Below are 20,104 nucleotides of genomic sequence, written 5' to 3' on the forward strand. Positions count from 1 at the left end.
GTCTTATCAATATGGCAGGGTGGTGGAATAATACCAAACATCCATAGGAGAACAACGTTTTTTTTAACAACATAAATAATAAGTTAAAAAAAATTAATTTTAAATTAATTAGATATAATTTTTGTTAATAAACCTGAAATACGACCCGATATTGCTTTCCTCTACCATATTCTTTGATTTCTTGCTCTCCTAGCTTCCCACATTTTCCTCCTTCTCTTTGAGCCACACTTTGAATATTCGAAAATAGCATAATGCCATATTGGCGTCTCTCTCCAACTTTGGGCAATTATTCAATAAAAAGAATGTATCATCATAACGATCATGATCAACGTGACTTTCTTCAAGATAACTTTGATAAGATGCCATATTTTTGTTAAGAGAATAATTAGAATCAAATTAGATCAATTAATATCACTTGTATTTATATAACATATCTGTATATTAATTGTAGGATTCTATATCTTTATTACTTTGATTCTTCTAGCAGCTATATATATCCCTTGTACATTGTACTTTTTCTCAACCTGAATAATACACAAATCCTTTCTCTAGTTTAGTCTCTTGTTTCTAACATGGTATCAAGAGCTTTGGTATTTTTTTTTCAGAAACAAATGGTTTCTAGCTCCTTTATTTTGTCTCCTCCGGCAGTACTTTGTCTTCACTTTTCGACTTCTTCCCAATGCTTTGGTTCGTCACTGCCGCCACCATCGCCTTCTCCTCATCGTAACGTTTCCAACGCCACCAGAATCACCGCCGGACGCGCTAGTTGAAGTTGCCTGTCCGCTTGAAGACACTCTCCTTCCAGACGCCTCTAGCGCCGTCGAATCAGCACCCCAGATCAATGGTTCCGCGTCGCGCCACGTGTCATCCTGACGCTCCAGGACCCGTGCTCGACCCAATCCGCTTCGCAACCCACGTGCCACCCCCGCCCCGTCAGCGCTGACGTGTTCTTCTGCCTCCAATCACGTAGCGCCACATGTCATTTCCTGCTGACGTGGTGGCTGACATGGCAGACAAGTGGGACTCTCTCTAAGGTTTTTTGGTGAGCTCTTTCCGATTCTGCACTCAGATTTCTCATTTTCTGCTCCAAAATTGTAGTTTTCTCTCCTCTCTTTCATCTCTGTGACTACTATTATGGAAAAGTCATATGTTTTTACTGTCACAGACAGAAAGGGTAACTTCTGTCGAAACTGTAACCGTTCCGGGCACCTCTTCTCTGACTGTCCCTCTGTTGAATGTCGCACATGCCACCAGAAAGGTCATATTAGCTACCATTGTTCACAACTGTTATGCCGTTATTGCAAGCTCTCAGGACATTTGATTACTATCTGTCCTACTCGCCCACCACGTCCTGATCAACTTAAATATCATTCTCGTCCCACGTTCTCCAAGATTGTGCCTGCTTCTGCTGTTGCTGCTACTACTAAATCTACCACCTCTGCTCCTCTCAACCCGTCTCCTGTCTCTCTATCTGCTATTACGTCTCTTCTTTAGCATCTTCTCTCCCTTTCTAGTAATACCCCTGCTGCTTTTTCGACTCCTCCAGGTAATTCTAAATGGTATTTTGACTCGGGTTGCTTTAATCACATGTCTCTATTGCGTAATCTTTTTTCGTCTCTGTCTACCACTACAAATGCACCTTCTATCAATACTGCTAATGGTTCCCTCTTGCATGCAACACACAAGGGTTCTATCTCCCAGCCGACTCTTAATCTTCCTGATACTTATTATATTCCCAAATTAAACTTTAATCTTATTTCTGTTGGTCAACTTGTTGATCTGGGTTTTGATGTCACTTTTTTCATTTCTGGTTGTCGTGTATAGGATCGTCGGACGGGACAAATCATCGGGACTGGACGTAAAGTCGGAAGGTTGTTTGAACTCGAGAATCTTCATATTCCTCCTGTACCAAATCTCTGTGCAGCTTCTTCTCCATCTACCCTTCACTTATGGCATCAACGTCTTACCCATAGCTCATTAGGAAAATTGCATCCTCTTGTGTCTCAAGGTGTTTTGGGTCAGATTCCTAATGAATCTTTTGATTGCATTTCTTGTCAAACTGCCAAACAACCTGCTTTATCTTTTCATAATAATTCCTCTCTTGCTTGCTCTCCTTTTGTTCTCATTCACTCTGATGTTTGAGACCCCGCTTCCACTGCTGCTATGGGCAGAGCTCGATACTTTGTTATTTTCATTGATGATTATTCATGTTTTACTTGGGTTTATTTGATGACTAATCGCTAAGAGTTACCTCAGATTTATATTAACTTTTTCACTATGATTAAAACTCAGTTTTCTAAGGTCATTAAGGTTTTTTGACGCGATAATGCTATGGAATACTGTGATTCCAAACTTTTAACCTTTCTTGCAGAATATGGTACTTTATATGAGTTTTCTTGTCCTGGTACGTCTCAATAAAATGGCCGAGCTGAACGCAAAAACCATTACATTCTTGACTCTGTTCGTGCAATACTTTTTCTTCTTCGTGTCCTGAGCGTACTTGGGGTGAAGTTATTCTTACTGCTGTTCATGTTATCAATAGACTCCATTCTTCTGTTCTTGGTAACGTTACTCCCTTTGAGTGTCTTTATCATACCTCCCCAGATTATAGTTCTCTTCGAGTTTTTGGTTGTGTCTGTTTTGTTCATCTTCAGCCTCATGAACGTAGTAAACTTGAACCTCGGGCTCGTATGTGTTGTTTCCTTAGTTATGACACTGAACACAAGGGTTATCATTGTTGGGATCCTCTCTCTAAACATATTCGTATATCTCGTCATGTTGTCTTCTGGGAGCATCACATGTTTTCTCGATTCTCCTCATTTGAGTCCATTCCTCCTATTCAGTCACCTTTTTTCACTAACCCTAATGTTGATCTTTTTCCTAGTGATGATTCTACAGATTCTATCTCGAGTCACCCTCTACAGCCTCCTGTTCTTCCGCCTTCTCCATCTCCCGATGATTCTAGACCGGACAACGATCCTTCTCCTACCGTCATGCCTCCTCCTTCCACTCGTTCTTCTAGGGTAAGAAATCCACCTCTTCATCTTCTTTATTATCATTTTTTTCTACTATTCTTCATCAACATGAACCTAAGTCATTCAGAGAAGCTTCCAGAAATCCAAATTGGCAACAAGCAATGCAGGAAGAAATACAGGTACTTGAAAAAACACACACTTGGAATTTGGTTGATCCTCCTTCTAATCAGGAAGTTGTGGGAAGCAGATGGGTATACAAGATCAAGACTCGCTTTGATGGTTCTATTTATCGTTATAAGGCACGATTGGTTGCTCAAGGTTGTACGCAAGAGTATGGTATTGACTATGAAGAGACTTTTGCTCCTGTTACTCGTCTCACATCTGTATGAGCTCTTCTTGTCATTGCTGCGGTCAAAAAATGGTCTCTCAGTCAGATAGACTTGAAGAATGCATTTCTTAATGGAGATTTAAAAAAGAAGGTCTATATGAAACTCCCTCCGGGTTATCCTTGTCCTTCTTGCAAAGTTTGTCTCCTTCGCAAGGCACTCTATGAACTTAAGCAAGCTATCTGTGAATGGTTTGACAAGTTTAGCACTATCATATACAATCTTGGTTTCACTTGCAGCCCTCATGAGAATGCTCTCTTCATTTGTAAAAGCGAACATGGAGTTGTTCTCCTACTTCTGTATGTTGATGACATGATCATTATTGGAGATTATGTTGATGGTATCTCTAATCTCAAGGCGTCCCTTCAGCGTACTTTTGAGATGAAAGATCTTGGTTCTCTCAGCTATTTTCTTGGTTTAGAAGTCATATCCACCGATGATGGCATCTATCTCTCTCAAGTTAAATATGCTTCAGATCTTCTTGCTCGAGCCGGAATTACCGATAGTCGCACTGAGTCTACTCCTCTTGAGCCTAATGTTCGAGTTACTCCTATGGATGGCACTGTTTTGGATAATCCTATTCTTTATCGACAGCTAGTTGGAGGATTCGTCTACTTAACTGTCACCTGACCAGACATCGCCTATCCAGTTCATGTTCTTAGCCAGTTCTTGTCAGCTCCTCGTACTACTCACTATGTGGTAGTTCTTCGTATTCTTCACTACATTAAAGGCTTCCATGGCCTTTATTTTTCTGTCCATTCATCTTTATCCCTTCAGGTGTACTCAGATGCTGATTGGGCTGGTGATCCCACTGATCGTCGTTCCACTACTAGTTATTGTTTGTTTCTTGGCAACTCTCTCATTTCCTGACAAGCTAAGAAGCAAACATTCACTGCTCGATCAAGTACAGATGCTGAATATTGTGCTTTTGCTGACACCACTATTGAAGTTATCTCAATTCGTTGGTTTCTCAAAGACTTGGGTGCTCCTCAATCATCCCCAACTGATATTTTTTGTGACAACCGCAGTGCTATTCAGATTGCCCATAATAATGTGTTTCATGAACGCACCAAACACATTGAGATTGATTGTCACTTTGTTCGGCAATGAATCCTTATTGATGCTATTCGTCTCATCGCTGTTGGAACACTGTATCAGACTGCTGATATCTTCACGAAGGCTCATCATCCGACTCGTTTTCGGACTCTGTTATCCAAACTCAAGATGGTATCCTTAGCTCCCATCTGAGTTTGAGGGGGATGTTAAGAGAATAATTATAATCAAATTATATCAATTAGTATCATTTGTATTTATATAGCATATCTGTATATATATTAATTGTAGGATTCTATACTTTTATTACTTTGATTCTTCTAGCAGCTATATATACCCATTGTACATTGTACTTTTCCTCAACCTGAATAATATACAAATCCTTTCTCCAGTTTAGTCTCTTGTTTCTAACAATATAATGTTGTTAAAATAAGTGAGGCGCTGGAGTGAACACTCTCTTCAACGATATGCAATTATCAACACCTAAGTGAAAGAGCGATAGTGGAATTTGAGGCAGTGATTGGAGCCTTTGCCAATTCCTTAAGTAGAAATGTTTCAAGTGTAGAAGATGTTTGATACTTTTGGATATGCTCTTCACCTTATTTCTATCAACTAAGACATGTCAGCTGTCTGAAACATACTTCAGATATGCACATTTTTACATGTTCAGGTACTGAAGGTTGGAAGATAACGAGGACCATGCAGATGCAGATGCAAAAGCTTTTTCATGTTAAAAATAAAATAAAACAAAAGTAAAAGATTATGATTTTGACAAAATATATCTTTACATTTGTTTTTTTTTATAAAATTAACCTCTGAATATCAACTCAAATTGATAAAATGGTCTAGTCATTAATTCGTTACACTGAATTATTAGATCATTTTGTCAAACGGAATACATATTTATAATTTATTTTGTCAAAATTAGATTTTTTTGAGTATTAAAATGATTATATATTTATAAAATACAATAAAAAAACTTTAGCACTCTCATCATACAAGATTAAATACTTCTTATTTTGCAAATTTTGAGTAATTATAATGTTAGTCTTTCAAACAAAATGACGATAATTTTTTGTATTTACTTCAATATATATTGAAATATCTTACCTGGAAGTCTTTTGAGCCTTTAGCAAAGCTCCAAGTTCACACTAACAAGCTTGGGGAGAGAGAAAACTAATGGGTGAACTAACTGACACCAAATTTTCACAAAACGAAAGAGATGATTCTTTAAGACTTAAGGCTTTACACAATTCTGGAATCTCCCTTAATTTTATGGAATTATCAAGGATAATAATCCTTCTTAGATTTGGTGGGTTCTATAATCAATTGAAAGAAACAAAATCTCACTCACTCCTAAATGTATATTTATTTTATGGCTGGGTAAATGATTGAAAAGTAAATAAGTAGACGAGAGAGTTTTGTTAAGGAGTTTCATGACTCATGAGTCATGACTGATGAATATATAAAAAAAATTAAAATTATTTATATTTTTGTATTTTATTACGTATTTATTTATATAATTATATTAACTACAGAATAAATAATAAAATATAAAAATATAAATAATCTTAATATCATATATATAAGTGTGATATGAAATTTATTTTATTTATTAAAAAGTCTCTAATTCTTTAATATCGTGTAAAATTACATTACATGTCACAGTGAATGGTAATGCAAATTTAAATTAGAAATATTACTAGAAGGTTTCAACACTCATTGATGTTTATTCTCTTATTCTCAAATAACCATCTGTCATTTTGTGTTTTTTGTTAAGTGATTATTCATTTAGATTTTTTTTTTAATATGTGGCATCAATTTTTTATTTATTTTTAATTATACTTCTATTTAATAAAATGAATAAACTAAGTGAATATGAACAATATTAGTAAAATAATAATAAAAAAAATACAACATGTTCCTTTTATTTTATGTATAGAAAAAAATTGTTGAATGCCTGCAGCTCTTCTTAAAGCAAAAGAATGTAAATAATGAAAGGTGAATACTATGGTGCCTATAACTTTCTACCTAAATTACTAAAAAGGATAAATAAATAATTTTTAATAAATTTTACATGATTTATTTTTTATTTTAAACATTTTATTTTTTACTTTAAAAGAAAAGTTAGGCAATTTAGACACCATAACAAAGGTACCATAGAACTCACTATAATGAAATCATCTTTATTCTGATGCCATGTCAACAAGAAATAATAATAATAAAAAAAAATAAAAATATTATTTGTACACTAAAATCAACCACTATATATGTATTATTTAATTCATTTTCAATAAAAAAAGGAAAGGAGTGGGGTTGCCATGGATTAAAGTCTTCGTTGGAAATCCAAAACATCGCAGTCGTTCAAGAACACATTTTCATTTGGACGTAAAGCTTGCAAATATTCATCGACGGACGAGCTATATACCAACCTTCTCAAGAACACATCACATTAGTATCCTTCCAATTAAAGTGATACAAAAGTGAGGGCAATTTACACATATAAAATGATTGAAGAAAACGTTTACGCAAATACAACATTGGCAATTTTCAGACGCAAATGCAACAAACGCAACTATATATAATCCGCTACACCCTGCAGCGAAACTTAATTGCACGTAATCCGCTACAGGGTATCGCGGATTACGTTGAGGGCGGGGTTACTCATAAACCGCTACACCCTGTAGCGGTTTATGACCAAATGGCGTTTCTGCATAATCCGCTAGAGGGTCGTCGCAGGCGCCGACTAGAGTTCCAGCGTCCGATATGCCGGATAACAGACGTTTGGAGCGGAGACGACGCATCGGTACACGTGCCACTGATCGCGACTGGCGCTGGCTAGACGACATGATGCAGGAGGAGCAGGTTGGTGGTGATGACGGAGGCTAGGCATATCATCGCCTTCGTCGATCTTCGGCTAGACGACGGGCTGCTCGTGGTGGAGGAGCACCTCCCGTCCACCACGATGACGAGGCAGGATCGTCCCGTCGGCACCCTACAGACACTCATGTTGGTGGCACCGCGGAGGCTAGTATGGGTGGTATACCTTTTACCCACGTATCTAGCTCTCAGGTACTACATGGGTGTAGCACACAGCTGTTAGCCAATCTTGCTACCACTTCTTTCACCATGGATTTGGACGATCAGTTGGGTGGACCCCAGTTCTATGCGGATTTTGCTGAGATCATACGGGGTGACGACGTTCATTAGTACCAGAGCCCGATTCCAGGCGGCCCTTCAGACCCTACGAAGTATAGGCCACAGCCAGCGGATATGCCTGAGACCTAGGTTCCTAAGACCTAGCTCCCGGTCGACTTGAATGAGCCCGCAGGCAGCCTGTACGACACTTGGTTCGGGATGGGGGGACGCCACCATCTGCATTTGGAGTTGGGGCACAGGAGGCTCCGCCGGGAGATCGACGAGCGGTTAGAGTTAGGCGTCCGACTCGATGTGGCACAGGCTCGCACCTACTTGGTCCATTCAGAGGCGACCATGATGTTGACGGTGACCAGCAGTAGCGTCCGATTCTCTTAATTTCCGACAGTTATCCATGTATGAATTATGACTTATTTATTTTCTGTTAGGGTTAACGATTTGTGACAGTTATATCTGTATTAGTTATGTGGTTATACATGTATTATTTTTGTACGAGTTACTGCGAATGACGATTATATTTTGTATCAATTCGTGCATTTTGCATCATGGGTTTTAAACCCTAATATATAAACACCACTATACTCATAATCCGCTACAGGATGTAGCGGATTATGCAGAAACGCAATTTGGTCATAAACCGCTACAGGGTGTAGCGGTTTATGAGTAACCCCGCCCTCAACGTAATCCGCGATATCCTGTAGCAGATTACGTGTAATTAAGTTCCGCTGCAGGGTGTAGCGGATTATATATAGTTGCGTTTTTTGCATTTGCGTCTGGAAATTGCCAATGTTGCATTTTCTTCCAAACCAAATTGAATCAACTCAATTTTTGCCCTTAAAAATCATTTTCAGTATGCAAAAATCTCTCAGGTTCAAACGACTTAGGGTTAGCCAAACACTTGATGAGTCTCTTCCAATAGACCACACATTAATTAGGATTCGTGCACTTTTGGAAACGGTGAAGCCTCCTAACTCTACATCATCATTTGCTTTGTGGGGTACTAGAAATGGTGCCGGTGGATGAAGCCTCAAAGTTTCTTTCACAATTACATTAAGGTATGGCAGCTTTGAGATATGAGACTCTTCAACTTCTCTATTTTTCCCAAATGTTTCTTCAAGTTCTTCTCTAACTTTAAGCAATTTTTTTCGACTATGTATCAACTCTGCCATTGCCCATTCTAGTGTGCTTGATGTTGTGTCTATTGAAGCAACAAATAAATCCTAATGTAACATCAATATATTAAAAGGGTTAATTCATGAAAAGTTCACCAAATTATTATTTCCTAGGTAAGGTGAGCTTTAAATTGTGGTTAAAAATTAGTAACACATGTTCTAGTAACAAAAATTGCTAATATTTTTGTTGTTGTTAAATTTTAGAAAACTCATATTCATCAAATATTCCTTTATAAAATACAAGGGTATCGATACCTTTAGAATTTTCCTAACTACTAAGGTGAACATTTTCTGTTAACGTACAAAAATTAAAGACTTTAAACATTTCTATCTTATTAATCTTCATAAATACCCAATTACTAGCAAAAACATGCTTTTATAATTAAATCACAATTATTAAATATAATAAAAAATACCGGTTTATACCTTTTTAAAAATAAAATAAAATAAAATAAGGATGTGGGAGACAAACGCTCTATGAAAATGATATCTTGAAAATGCAAGGGGGAAATTGAATTGATAATTTAATATGCATATAATTCCAAACTTATTGATGATGCACCGTTTAAGAATTAAATTTGATCCTGACCTGACATGTGAATTTAAGTCTAGGGAAAGTCTAGCGAGCCAGCATATTTATTAAAATTTGGCTAACATTTAGTTAGTAAAAGAAAAATGAGTGATTTTTCACTATTAGATGAAATCTCACACCATTAAATATATTATTAATGGTTAATTGATGGCTACAACTCACAAAATTTGCTGGCCCCTAACATTCCTCTCTAAGTCTATCCTTATCATTCAACAACGGCAAGGCGTCTGAATTAATTTTTTTTTGTTATTTATTTATTTGATTTTGTATAATTTTTATCGTATATTCTTGAATAATTAGTATATGCTTTGTTTATTATTGTTATTTTTTTATAATATAATTATTTATTGTATTAGAAAGATCAAATTAAATAAAAAAAAAACTAAAAAATTATAATCGAAAGAATACTAAATTTTAACACATAATTAATTTTTTTTAAATTCAAAGCCAAAAGAATGTTGAGAAAAATGTAGTTTAATTTTATCTAATATAAATTCATGTTTTTTTAGTAATATAAATTTAAGTAAAAAGCACATAAATTAAAATTATTAAAAAAGATATAAATTTATATATATTACTCAAAAGTCAAAATTATATTTTTTTTAACATTTTTTTAGTTCTCATTTTTTTAAAAGAACTTAAATTTATGTGTTAAAATTTAGTAATTTTTTGAGTTTTGATTATATTAATATTTTTTAATATTTTTTATTTAATTTAATATTCTTAATGAAATAAATAATTTATATTATAAAAAAATGATGATAATAAGCAAAGTACATGCAAGAACATACAGTATTTTATTTGGCTTACTATTGTTATTTTTTATAATATAAATTATTTATTCTATTAAAAAAATAAATTAAATAAAAAATATTAAAAAAGAGTACTGAAAAATTATAACAAAAATAATATTAAATTTTAACACATAAATTTAATATTTTTTGGTTATAATTATTTAGTATTTTTTATTTAATTTGATCTTTTTAATATAATAAATAATTTATATTATAAAAAATAACAATAATAAACAAAGTACGTAATAATTCAAGAAAATATAATAAAAATTATACAAAACTAAATAAAAAAATAACAATTTTTTAAAATAAATATGTATAAATAAAAATAATTAATTTTTTTTTTATATAAACAGTGACTACTAAAAATTTCATAAAAAAAAAAATATGCATCAGAAAACACAAATAGTGACTTTTAGACGAAATGTTAATTATTAAAAGGTATTCAGTTTTCATGTTTCACATAAATCGTTTTACCCTTTTGGGGTTATTTTTTTATACAAAAATCGTATTATAGGTGTGAGGTTTATTATTCTGTAAGTAAATCGTCCCATTATTCTATGTTTAAAGTTGAACAAGCCTAAATTTTTAGGAACAATTTATATGTATAAGTGGAAATTCCTTATTCTAAAATGAGTTATGCTTATTTTTTGAAAAAAAAATTTTAAGTATAAATCATCCTAAACTGTCATGGTTAACCAATTAATATAAAATATACTTTTTTTAATATGATTTATATAAGGTTTAATTACTCTGCAGGTCTCTATAGTTTCATCGAATTTTCAATTAGGTCCCTATACTTTTTTTCTTTTCAATTGGGTCCCTATACATTAATTTTTTTTTCAATTTAGTCCTTGTCTTAAACGTCAAAAAAATGTTAGTAAATTGTGAAATTATTTGTATACCCTTAGGGACCCAATTGAAAAGAAAAAAAAAAGAAAAAGTATAGGGACCTAATTGAAAATTCGATGAAACTATAAATATTCAATAAAATATATTCCTATAATCCCTATTCAATGATTTTACGACATGAAAGATATTTCTATAATCCTTTTTATTTTGTTACTATCATATTTGTAACAATTACATTCTGAATGCATCTTCATTTGTTAAAAAAAAATCTGCTAGTGTTTACAATTTCACAAGATTTTTGGGAAGATATGCAGATGACAATTTTAATGATATTTTGGATGAAAGCTATAATAGAAAAGATTACAATATGTCCTGGTTCGATTCCAAAAGTGAGATATACATCCAATCTCCACAACAACAAATAGTAGAATTTATGGTAGAATTTTTCACTATAATCGAATTTAAGTTACAAATATCAATTCAAACCAAATACAAAACAAAATTCTCAAACACCTCATGACTTTTTTTAGATATTCTCACATCTTAGCTCTCTTGCCTTTCTCATGACAGAAGTTGATACTCACTTTTTAAGCTCTCTCTTTCTTATAAATAGAATAATTCATATCAGCTATCCTAAAATAGAATGAAATGATGAAAACATGAAAACTCTTTCTTATAAATAGAATAATGATGAAGACATGAAAAAAGATAATTGCACAATATCAGTCAAAATATATAACTAAGTTTTTCCTTCCTTTTTTTCTTTGTACACTTTCTGCCTATTTTGACAGTGTTCCCTAATGCATTTCCATTCTCAAGTCCTGTTTGTAACACCCTAACTACCAAAGCTCACGCTTCCGGCTGCGCGACTCTGATAGCTCGGACATTACGACGACTTTTATACTATTTAATACTAAAATATGAGCCTGTTTAAAATTTTAAACCGCAATATACCGCTTCCAAAAATACTTTCGTTCGATGACGTACATTCACAGAATACCATACAACTTACAAAAGTTCATAAAGAGTACATCCATATATATACACATATATATATAAATAATATTATAAGCATTAGACAATACAATTCCTATCCCTCTTACAAAATATCTCAAGATAAAGGCGAGGGTACAAATAATAGTCTAAAGCAATACAGAGCATTTCAACCACAACTAAAAGAACTCTTCGTAACTTCTGCGCCCATATCCTGAAAGGGGAAAAATGTAGGGGGGTGAGAACATCATCCTCGAAAGGGTTCTCAGTAGAGGGTTTTTGGGAATTACTGTAATAGGATACATGAAGATAAACCGTACCAGTGATTAATAACCTTCTTATGCCTCTTTTCAAAAATACGGTTTTCAAAAAAAGTAAAGTCAAAAATCTTTACTGAAAGAGGAACCATTCAATTCTCAAAACTCAAAAGCCTTTCAAAACGGTTTATCTATGCGGGACCAAAATAGCCTTTCATAATTTTATTCCAAACCAGAAACACAAAACCGAAATCAACCATCAGTTCATCTCTTTCTAGCCACGGCCCTAGGCCTAAACAATCCAACCAACAACCAGTCACCACAAATCCAACAGAGTCCCAGGTGCAAACACAGATAGAAAGTTCAAGCACAAACAAACAGTTATTACAAGTAGAACAGTTAGCAATTAATCACATAGGCAAACCAAGTATAATATGCACACCCAACCAATGTCACACAAATGCATATGATGCATGCCTGTCCCTAGTGGCTGATGATATCATCTGTCGGTTATAGAGCCAACCCGACAAGTCCTGGTAGCTAACCATTGGACTGTCCCTCTGTCGTGCATCCCCAACTCGAGTTATACTCATCATAAACTTGATCATAATCATGATCCATATCCATCACCCTCACTGGTGAATATTTACAGGGGCGAGCTCATCCGGGCTTTCACAGTGCCCGGCCACACTTACGACATAGGGTCAACAGAGTATCAAGTCTCAACCTGGAGCACGTGGTGGCTAGCCACTGCTACTACCCAGGGAAACTCGTATCTCAGATAGTGGAAGTGCAAAAATCACAATTATCAATATCTCAGCATATATGCATTCATTCTCAACCATGGATCAACATCCATCTCAGCCATCCGGCTCACGGTTCAATCCAGAACCAGCCAATATTCATATCATACACAGCCATTCCGGCTCACGGTTTAATCCAGAACCAACCAATATGTATAATCATACACAGCCATTCCAGCCCATAACAAAACAGCACTTCCACCGTTCAACATCATTAAATTCATAAAACCGGCATTTAAGCCATAAATCACTTTTCTCAAGCCATTTCACTTTGAAATCAAATTTCAACTCTTTTTAGCCTTGGCTTTAAAGATCTCATTTCTCAAATTATCTCAGGCTCATAAGCCACTTTTACTCAAGGAAAATTCCCTTTTTAAAACAAAGCCACTCTCGGCATTCTCTTTCCAAAACTTCCAAAATCATGGCAAGTTAAGGATTTGTTTCACAGTATTCAAAATCATCCATCCAACGATGGGATTTTATAACAAAAGTTTTTCGGCAGAGTCCCAAGTCTTTAGGGGAGAATAACATAACTCATTTTGCCAAGTTCATTTAAATTCATTAAAAACCTTGGCTTCCTGATTTGAGTAATAAAATAGAATCTAAGCCAAATCGAGTCACATAATCATTTACTTCTTTCAAAGGCTTTTCCTTTTACTTAAACAAAAACCAGCTTCAACCCCATGAGGGATTCTAAAGCATTTCAACTACTCAGAAACTGTTTTAGTCTTGCTAAAATTCAAAACTCGAGGAGTACTTAAACCTTTCCGAAAACACTTTAAAATGAGACTTGTCAATAGACACTCGGGTCCTTTCAAAACCATTGAAACTTCTTTAATTGAAAACCCCAAGTCAAATTCGAAGGCATAAACCTTTTTCACATTCCAACGGCCTTAAGGCATAAGTTTCGTTTAAATAAATTGTTCACAAAGGAAATGTAATACCTTTCTTGAGAAACAAGACTAAATCACAGTTTCCTTTTTAATAACTCATTTCAAAGGCATGAATCATCCTTTTCTTGATAATTCGAATAGAATAGTAGAAGTCTTTAACTCATCATTATTTCAGACAATATTTCAATAAAGACTCGGATTTTATAAAAATTTCGACAGCATCTCCCCTAAAACTTGGACTTTTGCCACCCGGTTCGGGTCCCCACTAAACCGTTTCTCATTTCTTTTCAACAGCTCAAAACCAGAAATCAATTCAAAGTAAGCTAAATCCAACAGTCACCTCAATGGCATATCTCAAGGAAACCATTTCAAAATCAGCTCAATATCAACTGATTTAACTCATTTCCAAAGCTTTAAAGAAACGGCTCACTAACAAATCATTTGTCCAAAACCGAGTCGATTAAAGTAAACCAGGCTAAATTCAAAAGTGCATTCGACTTCTCCAATCATCAAAATAATTAACTCAAATCAAATCAATCCTCAACGGATTAAACTTAGATTTCAAATCTTTAAAGAATCAACTTCAAACATTACAATTCACAAAGCCGCACAACAATTCAGCCAAACCAACATCCATAATCATTCGAGTCAACCAAATAATACATAAGGCAGATACAATCACCAAATACTCAATATCTCACATCAGTATCCATATGTAATAATTCCAATACATAAAACATAGTTTTTGGAAAGCGCCCCTACCTCAAAACGCAAATCCATAACCCAAATGCCTCACAGGGTCCTTTCCGCCTCAACCCAGACTGACGGAAACCAAAACCTCAGCTCCCAGCCACTTTCACAATAACCATCGCAACACTATTCGCAACATATAATAATCAGGACTCGACCCCACGTTACTAAAATTCACATTCATTAACCAAACACAACGAAATACTAACGCGAGGCTTTCCGAAACATACTTACTGAAATGATAAAGGCAGCTGCGAACATCGAGCACGAAAGGTAAGCATGGATACACGACCCGATACTGAGGACTCAACAGCTATTTTCGGCGGCGGAGGCAAGGTGCGGCGACACCCAGCGGCTCTTCCTCCCTCCACGCGACTCAGATGACCACTGCAGCAACAAGCCGTGACTATGGTATTCTTGAAATTCAAAGGAAACAGAATCCATTAACAAGACCTTACCGGCAGTGTATTCCGGTGACGGTAAATGGCATTTTCCGGCGGCCAGGCACGGCGGCACTACTGATTTCTCCTCCAGGAATGGCTGTGACAGAACCAGAAACAGGGGAAAGGTTCACCGAATCAGTAATGGTTCTAATGGCGGCTTTTTCCGACGGAGGAAGCGTTAGCTTCGCGCAGCACGGCGGTTCCAACGGAGGCGGCGCCGGCGACGCAAGCACGGCCGGGTGCGATGGCTGGACTCCCAGCTCAGCCCCAGGTCTCTCGCATCTGCTCTGCTCCCGAGCTCTCCCTCTCTTCTCTACCGTAAATGACGGCGACTGTCTCGGTGGCAAAGGTGATGGCGGCACGGTGAGGACGACGGCGTTACCACACGGCGGCGCAAAGGGTCGTGCTCCTCGCGTCACTGGCCCGTGCTCTCCTCCCTCAATGTCGCGCAGTTTCTCTCCTCTGGGCTCCCTCGACAGCGACGACTCCTCGGCGACGGCGTGGCTAGGAGTGATGGTGTGACGAACAGAGGCGGCGGCGAGCTAGTCGGCGGCGCGATCGGCGACGAGGTGTGGGTCACAGCGCAGCCCTTCCCTCTCTGCCCGATCTCCCTTCTCAAGCTCACTCTCCCTCTCTGCCTCAATTTCTTTCTTTCATGGGAATGGGAAGGCGTGTGTGTTGCGTTCTGTTGGGGAAAGGGAGAAAGATCTACTGCTGCTGTTGAATGTGTTGGTTTGAGGAAGAAGAGAAACCATGGGTGTTGCCCCGTGGGTGAAAGGGAAGGCAGGTGGGGTTTCGGCTGCTGGGATGGAGGCCTCAGGGTTTCATTCATTTTTGAAAACTAGGGTTAAGGGCATTTTTGTAATTTCATGTAAGAGTAGGGATAATATAATAATTGAAACCCAAATTAAATCCAACACTATTTGTACATAGAAAATACTATTTGCTCATCAATTTTACAAATCATTTTCAATAAAATCCCCAAATCCAATAACTAGAAATAATATAATTAAATCATTTATTTTCCAAAGCAGCAGTATTAATATTTAAAATACTACTTATCCAATCCAAATCATATAAAATCCTTATTACTTCATAACTATCAACTTTATAATTCAAATATAGAAAATAATCTAATAATTATAAAATTGGATAATAAATCTCAATTTATTTCAAATTCAATAAGTTAAAACTACAGAAACACTGAATTTGAAATTAGCTAATGATAGCCCTTTTTCAAAGGTTTTGGGTCTTACACTGTTGCATTTGCTATTGCACCCACTGGACCACCATTTACTTGACTTGAGCCTGTAGCTGCAGTTCCAAGCCCACTTGGAGCTTCAGTACCTTGCTTGGAATCCTCCATTGAATTGGTTTGGGCTTCTGGTTGCATAGCATTAGGATCCTCAGCATAAGCATTTCCGTCGCCAGTATTCGAATAACTTAAGGCATAAGCTGAATTGGCTTGAGTAGCAGCCTCTGCAGCAGGCTCAGCAACAGTAGAAGCTGCTTCCTGAGTAGGGTTTGAGGCAGAGTCACCAAACCCAGCAGCAGCATGTGTCTCAGCTGCAGGTGCTTCGGCAACTACTGTTTCACTATCTCCCATAGTTGAATAAGCAAGCCTTCACCTTCAAAGGCTTAATGAATCAAACAAGCAAATAGTAACGCGGTAATAATCCTACAGAAAAAGTTAACTAGCAGGTTAGAAATGGAAGGACAAAACTAAAGAAATTCATTATTGTTCTCACTATGCAGTGTTGCTCTAAATGCAAACATAGTTTCCCTAAATTATATATACAAGCATACAAACAAAAAAGATAATTCATCGCATTCTACAAAGGCTTAGAGCTGAATTAAATAGAATTCCTAAAATCTAGGAGTGCAACGAAGAGCGCATCACAAAATCACAGACTCACAGTAACAAGAATTCTGGGTACAGCATTTGGATTCAGAGCAAACATAATCATTAATTAGTACAAAATTTGAATTCTAATAAATAGCTACGACAAAACTTGGCTTAGGTTTTTCAGATTCTAAACCCTAATCGACACTGCAGATAGCACTGCAAGTACCTGAAGAGAGAGAGTGAGTGAGAGAGAGAGTGAGAAATTCGCAGAGAGTAAAGCCTTCTCTTTCTTCTTCAGCAACACAATCTGAAATTGGAAATTTGGAAATTATCAAACTAAGCCTGAATCAAGCTAAAATGAATTAAACTCACCTTGCGAAAGAACAAGCAAGGAGAATGCACTTCGTTGGTGAAAACAAATTCAGGAGCAGCAGTGACCACATGAACATCATGACCAGCAAGGATTAGATGCCTCACCACCTACATATATACATGCAATTGAAATTGAAATTGCAATTCAAACTTAAGTGCAATACAATATCCAAATAATGAATCATGAACGACAATGACAATGAGAATGAGGATGAGAAATGAGAGGTTACCTCCGCAACACGAGTTGCGTGGCCAAATTCATGACCAGTGACATAGTAAGCAAACACCATTTTCTGTGTGGAATAAACAGCAGCAGCACCATCGCCATCATACTCTTCCTGCTGCTTCATCCCCATTTTAATCCCCATTTTAATCGCTACCATTTTAATCGCTACCATAATTTTTTAGCAGCCACACGTTGTTGCAGAGCCAATCCAGGAAGCAAGACGGAGTTGAACATCGGTGATTCGAGGCGAGGCGCGGTGAGACAAGGCGAGACTAGGCAATGCAATGGGCAAGGCAGACAAGCGGAGCAGAGCACCCGTGGACCGTGGACCCGTGGACGATGCAGACGGACGATGACCACCCAACGACGGACAAGGACGACGCCACAGAAGACGGCAGCAGAGTGCGACGGAGGAGAAACTCAATTTGGATCTTAGGAAACTAACTTAGGGCTGGTTAGGGTTTTTTAATTTGGGGACAAAATACAAAGGGTATTATTGGTATTTTAAAAAAATAGAAGAGATCTTAATTAATTATTTTAATCTAATTATAAGAATATTTGATTTTTTAATAGAATATTCTGTTATTTTAAATAGATTTGTGACGGTAGGGACTAAATTAAAAAAAATAACGTATAGAGACCCAATTGAAAAGAAAAAAAGTATAGGGATTTAATTGAAAATTTGGTGAAATTATAGGGACCTGCAGAATAATTAAACCTTTATATAAATATAAAAATAGTTATACTATACATATAAATTTTTTTGGCTTACAAGTCCTACAAGTTAGGCCAAGTCCAACAAAAAATACTCTCATCCAAAAGAGAGTGTTAAACACGCGCGTCAGTGAACCGTTTTCAAAGTGCGCTATTCACCATTATGAACGACTCTTCTTCTTCCTCAATCAAAACCGCAACCTTCAAGATTCAAGGCACATTCGAAATCAACCACAATTCTGAAGAAACTTTCAAACTCCTCGCCAAAAGTTGACGAAATCAACAAGAAAACATCCAAATCTCCATAAAAAAACACAAAAAAAAGAAGAAACATTATTCAAGGTATTGTTTCACTGATCTTCTAGGTTTTTCACTCATTTTTCTTTTTGATTTCGAAGGCAAAGCATTATATCGTTGTATTTCTCTTTTTGTTTCACTGTTCTTGGTTTAGATTTGATATTACTATTCTAATAAAACTGTTCAAGTTGTTTACGCTGTTTTACGTACTTCCAGTGAATGATTTAACGTGTGTTTTCATATGTTTTTGTGCATGTTTGCATGTTTTGAAGTGAGTTTGTATACATATAAACTCTGTATTGTATTTCAAGTGAAATCATTTTTGGGTGTATATGGCCGATTTTTTAGTGTATATGTCGAAATTCGAATGTGACTGGTGCTTCTAGTGGCATTTCGAACTTAAATATCATTCTAAACTCATATAATATCATGTAATCCAAAAAAACTAGAGGTGCATGAGACTGATATATATATTAAGAGTATTGAAGTGTAATTGGTGCTGTTGTACTTGTGCTTGACCTTGTAATGTCATTGTATGCATGTTTGGTTGAGTTGAATATCATTTTGAACTCATTTAATTTCGTGTAATCGAAAAAATAATAAATGTGTATAGGATTGGATTTGGGTGTATGAGGTTGGTATTTGGGTGTATGTGGCTGGTATTTTGGTGTATGTGTCTGTTACTTGCCTGGTATTTTTATCTATTGACAATATTTCTTATTCCTTACAGTAAAAATGACAACCAAGAGTCAAGGTGAAAAAAATACAATGTAAGCACATATATATATATATATATATATATATATATATATATATATATATATATATATCTTAGAACAAGTTAATTTTTCCTAATGTAAATATAGGTTATTTAAATGACTCTCATTTTGCTTTGTTTACAGCAAACCAAAGAATTGAAATGTGCCATGCGACTATTGAGTGAAAAATTTGAAAAGATGAGCGAGGCAAAGAAGGCCATCGTTCGCGAATTAGGATTTGGTGGTCTCATGCACATCCCACCAATGAATGTACCATACAAACTGTTAAAGAAGTTGGCTAATTCCTTTAATTTGGACAAAAACAAACTGGACACAAGCCATGGTTCGTTTAAAGTTAAACCCAAAATAATAGGGGCTGCCCTTGGCCTCAATGCATCAGGTAACTGATTATAGAAAACCTCTATACTTGCATTCTCTGTAATCTATTCTTTGTAATATCTTATTCTGATCTCATGTAATCAAGCAATAAATTTAGGTGTATATGAGTGATATTTGGTGTATTTCAAGTGATTTGGAGTGTAAATTGTTTTCTTTTTTTTTATAGGAGATCTATTTTCCGATAAAGTGAAGTTTAAAGATCTTTCTGAGGAGAACAAAGTGATTTTTAGAAGGTTCCAAGGGAAGACATTAAAGAATCTGACTGATGAGATGATGAATATTGGTGTTGACAATGACCAAGATCGCTTGATGTTCAAGAGGATATTCATCCTCTATATTCAAATGGCGTTCTTGTTGCCAACTACAATAAATA

At 35.9% G+C, this 20,104-nt stretch overlaps 1 protein-coding gene and 1 pseudogene across 1 annotated transcript; one reads left to right on the forward strand and one right to left on the reverse strand.

Moving 5' to 3' along the window:
* The first annotated feature begins 7,180 nt into the window (after positions 1 to 7,180).
* On the forward strand, positions 7,181 to 7,844 carry LOC148574835 (uncharacterized; annotated as a pseudogene).
* A 6,921-nt stretch (positions 7,845 to 14,765) lies between these two features.
* On the reverse strand, positions 14,766 to 16,725 carry LOC110269252 (uncharacterized). The gene is made up of 4 exons (XM_088505966.1): positions 16,402 to 16,725; positions 15,135 to 15,661; positions 14,911 to 15,063; positions 14,766 to 14,802 (listed from the first exon to the last, which is right to left on the reverse strand). The coding sequence occupies exons 1-4, from the start codon at positions 16,723 to 16,725 to the stop codon at positions 14,766 to 14,768; spliced, it is 1,041 nt and encodes a 346-aa protein (XP_088362092.1).
* Positions 16,726 to 20,104: the final 3,379 nt, after the last annotated feature.

Source organism: Arachis ipaensis, chromosome B2, assembly GCF_059453495.1.
Source record: "Arachis ipaensis isolate K30076 ecotype BB chromosome B2, ASM5945349v1, whole genome shotgun sequence".
Classification (NCBI taxonomy): domain Eukaryota; kingdom Viridiplantae; phylum Streptophyta; class Magnoliopsida; order Fabales; family Fabaceae; genus Arachis; species Arachis ipaensis.